The 10253-nt window shown below is 31.3% G+C and overlaps 1 protein-coding gene across 1 annotated transcript; it reads right to left on the reverse strand.

Moving 5' to 3' along the window:
• Positions 1 to 2079: 2079 nt before the first annotated feature.
• On the reverse strand, positions 2080 to 7748 carry LOC130452147 (uncharacterized). The gene has a single exon (XM_056791461.1). The coding sequence runs from the start codon at positions 5388 to 5390 to the stop codon at positions 4428 to 4430; it is 963 nt and encodes a 320-aa protein (XP_056647439.1). The 5' UTR covers positions 5391 to 7748; the 3' UTR covers positions 2080 to 4427.
• Between the last annotated feature and the right edge of the window lie 2505 nt (positions 7749 to 10253).

Genomic DNA, 10253 nt, shown 5'->3' on the forward strand with positions numbered 1-10253 from the left:
GGTATTATTTTGGTGTGAGCGACCCTTAACATATAGAGATATGAAAAATAGATGTTGGCCGATTCTTGGACTTACACTATATTCACATAAAAAATCACGAAAATCGATCCAGTTAATTTGGAGGAGTTTGGCAACAAATACGACTACAACTGAATTTTATGTATTAGATTATACAATCTTTATGAATATACCTTTATTGGATTCGATGTCATACTTTTAGATACATGGGTGAATATATATTGAGAAGGTATGTTCAGTGATCCCAGAGGTGGTATGTTCAAATCAGTATTAAATATGTTGTGGGCTGAAAGAAAAATCATAGCAATTATTACGAAACTCTTCAAATCGAAGGAAAATTATACTTTTTCATAGAAAATAGAGTAGTAGACCTATCAGTCTAAAACTAATACTCATTCTTATTATAATCTTTATAAAAACAAAATTAGAATGTATGGAAAGTTCTTACATTGGCTTACCTGCAGTCATTTAAACTGTTCTTATAATAATCTTAGATTTGCCGATGAATGGCGCTATCTAAAAGTGAAGCTAATATTACTAACAATGAAAACGTATCATTAAATAAACTAGGTAATAAATCTAACAATTAACAACACTACTGGTTCCAAACGAATCCCCATTGGATGCGGGAAATCCAACATCAGGGTCGTTGGTCTGTAAATGAATGGCGTGGGTTTCTAGGCGGACAAATAATTGGGCCAGTTTTTTGAATGAGATAGTTAATTAAGAAAAATATTTATACTTGTGAAAAAACGAATTGTGTCTTTTCTTTTAGAAAATATGCCCTTACTTAGTCATTTGTAGTGACATGTTCTTACAATCTGATGATTGCCCGGCATATTATTCCATATAAGTTGTGCATTTTTTAGATCAAACGTACCCTGATATGTTGATAGGACAAGTTTATTTATTTGGCCATCCAGATCTTCAGACCTAACTTGCCTAGATTTTTATTTGTGGGGCCAAATAAAAGATCTTTTTTACACCGGGAACCTAACCAAAACAGAGCATTTGTGATCATCTTGTCTCTTGTAAAGAAGAGAATTTTTAATTTAATGTTATGTTTGATTTCTATTTGAAAAGTTTGAGAGGTGAGTGTGAAGAAATTTGAAGTTTCTCCCAAAAACAAGCTTGTAGCTTTTTTTCCTGCCATCTCCTTAGATTTTAGATAACTTCGTCTGAACAACTCATGCTTAAAGATCCATAATTTTTGATTTTTTATTAATAAAATGATGCATAAACTCAGTTTCATAGATAGAACGGAGGGACTCAGGCTTTCGGAAATTTTATAATAATATGCTCTTTTATTTCACGAGGCAGGTCTCTCAATATATTTTGAAATAAACAACTTTTCCATATTACTTAATCCTGTGGTGTTATCGGCATTATTTTTACATTTTTCTGATGTACCAATATTAAATAATTTAAGTCTGTGTTAAACGATATCGATAGTGCATCTGCAAGAAAAAGTTTATTACCCAATTTTCAATTCAATAAAGATATCATGATATGGTACTGTTCCAAATTTAACCTAATATTTGAAGTTCTAGATGGGTTTATTCTTATGATTCTTAGAAAAATTGTTACAGTCTTTTCATTACTTTCAAAAATCACAGTTCCACTAAAAATATATTTATGAAAGTGCTCACACCTTTGTGAAATAGGAAGTAGCTTCCTCTGCATTTGACATAAAAATAGTTCCTTTGGTAATATTTGACTTCAAATAGGCATCAAATAAAAAAAATTAAATGTTCTTACTAATAATACAAATTAACTCGTTTTATTATCGTAACAGTGATGGCGTATTAACTATTATCTAACTTATCACTTAATTTTCAATAATGGGTAATTCCTATAATAATATTTCTCATATGATTAGACATTAGCTGAATCAAGTTTGATATGGTTCCTTTTGTGATGTTGAGCCAATTTTCTTCTAGTGCGCTCTGAGGTCGAGAGTTGGTTTCCTTCGATTAATTATATATATATATATATATATATATATATATATATATATATATATATATATATATATATTCAGCTGTATCTTGTCTCAATTTTTATTGATTTTTGTTTTAATTATTTTTCAATTTCTATATTTTTCAATTTTCTTTCGAATGTTTAATTATCATTGGTTAAGATATGTTTTCTCTTTATTGTCATATATTCTGCTGTGTAGGTTATAGTTGGTACTGTTGTAAATTTATTTGTTCTTTCAGCTGGTTTTCTGTCTTTTATTGGTACCATACTAAGGTCGTTATTCTCCCTGAAGTTTCAGCTTCAGATTTGGTGTCTTTTGATTTACATTTATTATTTCAACGTTAGTTTTTCTTATTTCTAAGGATCAGACATCCATTAATTTTTGGATTCTATTTTTAAAATTTATTATAACATTATATAGTCTGCAAATATCAGCATTTTTATAGGTTATGTTTTTATATTCAATTGTATTCAGATCTTCACATTTTTTTAATATATTTGAATCTATCTCTCCTAGGAGTGACCATCCCAAATGATCTTGCGGGCCAAGAAAATAGAAAAAAAAAGCCAATCTGTATACAAATAATACAATAAGTTATTGTGTTGATATTTCGGCGAGCCACACATAAAATTATATTAGTATTAGGGGCGTTCTACTTTTCTACCGACAATCTGAGTGATAAATTTTTTGATTTTTTAAAAAAATAAAAGTGTATTTCTTTTATAATATGTATTTTTACATCATTGTCCAGTTATCGAAGATTTCAGAAATGTATAATGCATCGAAGTTTTATTTTATATCTTTTATTTATTTTAAGTTTTATCGGAATAGTAAGAAAAAATAAACACCTCAGTCACAAAAAAATATATTCATTAGTTATTATGTAAAATCAAATTTTCAGTTTTTCTTTAACTTTGCTTAACTAGAATGCAAGTATTTATTATTATGTAACTCGATTTATAAGAATTTTTATTACAAATATATAAAAAATAACATTTAATACCACTCTGTCACATTTTTGCTCGTTAAGATAATAAACTTTGAAATATTTTGCAAATAATTGAAATAAATATAGTCGAAATTCTGTTAATACCTTATATGGTCAATATGTAATAATACGTTATTTTAGTATATATGTTTTCAATAAATTGAATCATATGCTACATTGACGTTTAGTTACAAGAGGGACAAAATTGTGACAGAGTGGTAGATATTAATAAGCCAACATTTGAACTTAATTTTTTAACATTCTTAATGTTTTTAAAACGACAACAAAACATAATGCTTCTCTTATAATGATACATAATATATTATGTCTTGGTAGAACTATTCTTTGGATCACGTAAAATCAGACTAATTTTCTCTTTTTCTTATTCTACTTTTCAAATACTTCTATTCAGAACCGGACTTAGGCATGGGCCAACCCGGGCGTGCGCCGGGGGCCCCCGCTGCGGGGGGAGGGCCACGCGACGAGCCATATAGCGTATTGTGTATTGAAAATGAGCTACTGAAATCGATTGACTGCACTAGTGTTATTGAAGAATTTGTTGGTAGCAAAATAAGAAAAAAATGTTTTTAATTTATGAACGTAATTTTGTACTATTTTTAGTTAGAAATAATGAATAAATTGACTATAATGAAAAATCAACTTGATGTAAGAATTCACGTAAAACGCCCGCCTTACATAGGCCCCTTAAGTATTTTGGCCCGGGGGCCACGATGACTCTAAGTCCGGCTCTGCTTCTATTGGTTTATCAAATTCGTAATAAACACGCTTTCCTCTTTTGACTTCTTTAGGATTATTTTTATCAAGTTTTTAAACATCACATCTAATAGATCTGATTTTACTAATTTAAATATTTTTCCAGTGTCGTCAACAGTTTTATAAAACATTACCTGAACATCTCCATCTTCATCCACACAACTTTGTGCAACTCCTAAGTAGGTGTACTCGACTTTGTTTTTACTGGGTACTTTTACTAATATATGTGTACCATTTTTTATTAATAATGGGTAGATGTTGTCAACAGACAGGTCATATGAAGTACCCGGTTTTATGTGCACATTTTTTTTTTCTGATTAACAAGAGGCTGATCATCTTCATCTTCTGAAGTAGAAGTATAAACAGTCTCATAAAATCTCTTTGTAGGAGCTTTAATTATGTTGATTATATCAGCCAGTGGTTCTTTTAAATCCGAGGTTGGGCTGTCGTTAACTTCCATCTCATGTTTAGGCAATGGGCGATAAGTCTTCAAATTGTAACAATCACAAAATTTGTGGCAAAAACAACTCAATGTTCGATAGCCTAGCACTCCAGGTTGCTGAACAACTAGTTGGTGGACGTTCATAGTACCTTTCAGCGGAATAATTTTACTTGGAATTTCCATTAAAATCTGGGCAATATCATCTTTGTCAACAAGAAAAAGCTTTATCTTACTGCGGACTTTAGGTTTAATTCATAAAATTGTAAAGCGTTACTAATGTCGTGTCCACTGGCGACGAAATGGTCAGCTAAACGTTTAATAGACCCATCATCTGCCCCCTTGCCGTGACCGGACTCAAAAAAATTCCAGGTTGAACTTTCAAATCTGTATTGTTTAAAAAATCTTGTTGCAAAATGATAAAAATTATTTTTTTGCTTGTACTGTGCTGCTAGTCCATCAGAAAAAAAGTGGACTGTCTTAATATGGGGTAATTCTTTTTGAACCCAATCAAGTACCGGATGTAGGTGAGCGCAAATAGCTGCAGGGCCATGATAAAGATCAGAAGATACAGTACAAAAAGAAGTGATATGTTTGTCCTTTGGAGAAGTCCAGTAATACATTACTGCGGTATGCAAAGTCACTTGGTTTCGTGATCCACAGAAATGCACCAATTGAATTTCTTCGTGGTACTTACAGGCGTAGTTTTCGCTATAGTCAATATGTAAAGCATTTTCGGTTTCAGTCAATTCATTTATACATTGGCGATAGGATTTATATTGATTTCTAATATTAAATATATGTGATTTATAAACTTTTAATTCTTTTTCAAATTTACTAATCAAAGTTGCAATTGTAACTTGGTCGGTCTGTTTTATATTTTTATTTATTTTAACTTTTTTTCCATTCTTCTTAATAATATCTGTTTTTCTAATCCATTGTACCAATTCAACCAGTTTCTCTTGGTCGATCATATTACCATAATTGAGTTTCTTTGCTTCACATTCAGTGCATTTTCCTTTCTTACAAGTTAATGAATTTACATCGCATACAATTTGTGAGATTATCAGATTCATGTCAATTGTTTTGCTAACTTTGTTTTTATAAAGAGCAACTTTCATAAACGTAAATATTTGCGTGCAGCTTGCACATGCAGGTTTCGCGGCCATGAATACGAGGTGGTACGACATAAAAGGGTTTATGTCCTGCAAAATAACTGTAGTGACATTTAACGTCTGGATTTTCTTTTCGAAATAAGTATAGATTTTTCCTTGTGTCCAACAAAATCCGTTTTTGCATCTTTTTTTATGAAAAGTTATAGTCTCGTTTTTCCCAGCAGTAGCTCGTGACACATCATCCCTGAGATAAAATGTATGAATTTTCTCTCTCAATGAAATACTTCTTGGGCTTAATGTATAGTTTTTTGATTTTCTTTTTATTAACAAAGTCTCTTGAAACAGTTTAAGTTTTAGTCCCGAACGTTTAATTGTTGTGTCTTCAAGGATTTTTTTAAGCAGTGTTTTGTTTTATAGTCTTTAATTTTTTTGTAATGTTCCTTAATGGCATTTGTCAAGATACTATATTTTTTTTTCTTCTTCGGCGCCTTTAATTTTATCTTCATTTTTTTTTTATAGTTTTAGTCATATTATATAATAAGTTATCTTTTTTATTTTTTTGACGTTGAAGTCTTTTCTTGTATTTTCGTATTTTTTTCTGTAATTCTTTTACATTGTCTTGGAGTATCATATTTTGCCTATAAATTTTCGATCTGTCTCGTCTAACTTTTTTTCTACCCCTTGCTATAGCAGTGGATGAGATTGAAGTTAGTGAACAAGATCTAGGACTTAAAGGAAGTAACTTGGGGCTTGAAGGAAAAGTTGTAGAAGCCGGAGCATTCATTAGAACGCTCTGCCATTTTCTTTTCATTTGTCTGTGTTCCCTAGGTGTCATATCTTTGACTAGCTTTTTGCGAGTATGGTATTTTTCTAAGTCTTTTCGTTTCACTTCTGCAACTTTTTCGGGGTCTTGCTTCCTTTTTTCACGACAACGTCGCTGCCTTTCCGCCGCAAATAACGCCATTTTTAATTACCCCGATGATAAAACCTTAAATGAATAAAATAATCGATAATGTAATATATAGAACATAAAAAATATTAATTTATTTTTTTTAAAAATCAATCAATGCAAAGTTCAAGACAAAAATTACCACTTCGTCACGAGTTATGCCACTCCGTCGCAGTTTATTTGTGACAGAGGTGCCTTGTGACAGAAGTGTAAAATAATAGTGTTCGAGAATTTTAGCGTTCACAAAATTACAAATTGTTCGTAAGAGTGAGTGAATATGACAGATTTGCTGGGAAATAATAATATTACATATATAAATATTAATTACAATAAAATTTTAAAGTAGCAACTTCCGTGACAGAGCGGTCGCCGAATAAACACACGCACCTCTGTTCACTTCCTACAGGCTAATAACTCGGCTCGCTCCCGGGTGGGGCCTCAGGGCGTGAGGCCAAGGGGGAAGAGGAAACCGTACTGTTGCTTAGTGTTGAAGGTCAAACAGCTAAGAAGCGTTTTTTGTTTTGCGAAATACGTGACAGAAGATAGCAAGAAAAAACATACGTAGCCGGACCCAAGGATAAAATATTTTTTTGTTTAAAATGTAAACCTTTACGTTTATTATATTCTAATAAATTTGATGATAATATTTCAGAAGTTCAATAAATAATTTTATATTAAAGGATTCTATATGATTTTTTTAAGCAAGAACATTTTGTAACATTAGGCGGCGCAAAGAGACACCTCTGTCACACATTTCGAATACTATGTCACAATGATTTTGTAAAAAGAAAAACAAAATTTTAGTATTATTATAATCTCTGTATGGTTAGATTATTATTTTTACTTTTGTAATTGCGATTCCGCGTTTTCAGGCATTCCAGAATAGACTATTGGTACAATGATAACTTTTTTTTTTAAATGTTTGATAAATTTCTAAGCCGCCAAACTCTCCCAGGCAAGCAGCGGTTGGCCATCCCTAGCCAAAGAACACCTCTGAGATGAAGAGGAGGCGCTCCATTATGTTAGAAACAAAGAAATCTAAACAAAATGAGTATTTACATATTGTAGTCTATGAGTTCTTAGCCTAACATAGAAAAGAATAATTTAATAAAATAAAACCAATATTATATCATTATAAAACCAGTATAAACAAAGTGACTCATTTTATTTTCTCAGCATGTTGATACCAACGCAACGGTTGTAATAAAAACATTTTCCTACTTTCCTCACATCGATGGTCAATATATATTTGCCTTTATCCGGCAATAGAAAATAATTGAAAATTGTCAAATATTGTAGGGGATATCTCGTTTAAAATATACAATTTTTTTTATATTCTTTGGAACTACATTTGGCATTTGCTGGTCTGTCGACGATATAATATAACCAAAATGCTGCTACTCTATTTCACAGGTTAACATATTTACGTGTGTACCCTGTATTTAATTATTGTATATTGTAGAAAGTGAAGGTAATAAAATATGTGATTACCATATACATTTTTCTTCCCATACAAACTTTGAGGTATTTGTTTAATGAACAGGACAAATAAATATTTTTTTAAACACATCAAAAGGCTTAGTAGCTGAGCATAAATAAAGTGTTTTTTTTAGGTCTTTCCAATATTGAATCATTTGAATGTCAACTACAATTCATTAATGGAAACACAAATAATAATGAAATAAAATTTGTAGGATGCCACTTCAAATTATTGTATTCATTATTTGACAGGAAAATGATTTTTCTATACTCAGTTGAAGAGTAGTAGTATAGGAGCTAGTAACGTTTTTGAGAGAGAATTCCAGGTCAGTTGATTTTTTGATATGTCGTTCTTCTTACTCTTTCGGTTAGAGTCTGGGCTACCTGGCTAGCAGTAGCAGTTGCGTTTGTTAATGCGCATCCTACTTGTACAAGTAATAATCCTGAATTTTTTAATAATTATTGAACGCGTAATTCTTAAAGTTTTGTCTTTAGATAAGTCTCCCAGACATACATTTTTTATTGCCAGACATTTTCAGAGTACAAATTTTTTATTTCCTAAAATCAAAAATTCAAAACATTTCAGAATGTCCGTATTTTTTATATTGTATTCTTTGAAGATAAAATAGTCTAAAGATAATTTGTCAAAAAAATTAAAAACTCATGTAAAGTATTGTCCTATGATGCTAGTAGTCAAAGAGAAAGAGAGAGAGTTGTAGAATATGATCAAGAATGAGGCAGAAAATAATTTCAAAATTACGTTACTTACATTCCTTCTATTCAGAACAAATTTATATATAAGAAATTCAAACATTGGAACAGAAATAAAATTGGAATAAAGTTCAATTATAGAGAAGAAAATTGAAAAATGCGTCATTAACGTTTTAAAATTTATTGAATTTATTGAAAATAAAATTTGATTTTTCTAACATTTAAAAGGCCCAACTTTACCTTTTCTAAAAAATGCTGGCGTGTATTTACATCCAGTAAGCACCAATATATACTGGACAAGTTGATTATTCTCGGCGTGAACGCTCACAATCTTTGATAGACGGCAAAAAATATTGGTCGAAGATAATGTCAATCCGAATAGATTTCTTATGGGAGATAGTACTCAGAAATTTTTTAGATATACCGTCATGTGTACATCTTTCATTAGATGCAACAAAAAGAAAACATCAACAAGACAAACATCAAAAGATGACATTTGTTGCTCAACAGTGTCTATGAGCTTAGCTAACTGTGATTTGTTAGTTTTACAGATTGAACCATCCGGATGACACATTGATGTTGGCATTGGAGTACGTGGGAATGTCAAAACTTTCTCGATATAAACCTCATGAGTGAAGGAAATCCCCAACATTCTACTGAATAGAATCACAACTCAACAATTTTATTCCCTAAATCAATTTATTTTTCTTTGGCGATTTAGCAAAATTAAAGACTTTAGTTTTTTTATTGGCTTCACAAAACTACTTTCATCTTCAACGCATTCATTGACAAATTGGTTCCTTAAATCATTAGCATTTTCTCATTATTTAGTAGAAAATCCGCAACCTCAGGAGAAGCAGGTCTTGAAGTAGCAATCTTGTACAAATTCTCGTTATATAATGTTTGATCGAATGAATTTTTTTCGATTATTTCAATGAAATCAGCAATTTGTTTTCCATAGATTTTTATTCTATTGGGTTGTAATTTTGCTGTAACATCTTACCTTAAGACAAACATCCAAGACATGTGCGTTGACGTGCAGCTATAAAATTAGTAAAGTGAGCAATTCCACTAAGTCATTTTGCCACATCGGCATTTATAGTTGGTTCTAAAGTGAGATCTATTGGTTCTCATGAGAATGGCTTATCAGTTCTCTTGACTCCAAAATATCCTTTATTAAAATCATCTTCTAGTCCGGGATAGGTTTTACTGACATTATTCAAATTATCTGAATATTTTACTCAATATCGAGCGTAATTAGGTTGATTAATCAATTGATTGGGATAATCAATATTCGTGTTGGTGAATAACAATTCCCATCATCTTAGTTCAATTCGCTATGGGAATTATTATCGATGCCTTGGTAAATCTCCACAGTATCATGTCAAGTTTCTTTTCCGTCCAAGGTGTCAATGTATCTCGTCAAAATTGTCAAAGGCAACACCAGGGCACAGTGAGGAATTTATAATGATGTCCGGCGGACAAACTTGATACCTTTATAACGATGGAATTGTTGCTTCTGTTTCCAATTCTTCTAGAGTAGTGTAGTTACAGCAATCTCCTAATCTATTTGAAATAATAATTTTTTTTACTGCTTGTTGGACTTTTCATCGTCGTACCAAGAGTAATCGTTACCCAAAAAAAATGCATCAGCAGCAATGGAGGAACTCGATCCATAGCAATTTACACCGTCTTTGCATCTAATATATTTACCCCCCATAAAAACTTTGAGGAATCGATCTAATTTATCTGGAATCTCACATTCGCTAGCAATTAAATCGCCAGTTTTATTTTTTGGT

This window comes from Diorhabda sublineata, unplaced genomic scaffold (genome assembly GCF_026230105.1).
Source record: "Diorhabda sublineata isolate icDioSubl1.1 unplaced genomic scaffold, icDioSubl1.1 Dsub_21, whole genome shotgun sequence".
Lineage (NCBI taxonomy): Eukaryota > Metazoa > Arthropoda > Insecta > Coleoptera > Chrysomelidae > Diorhabda > Diorhabda sublineata.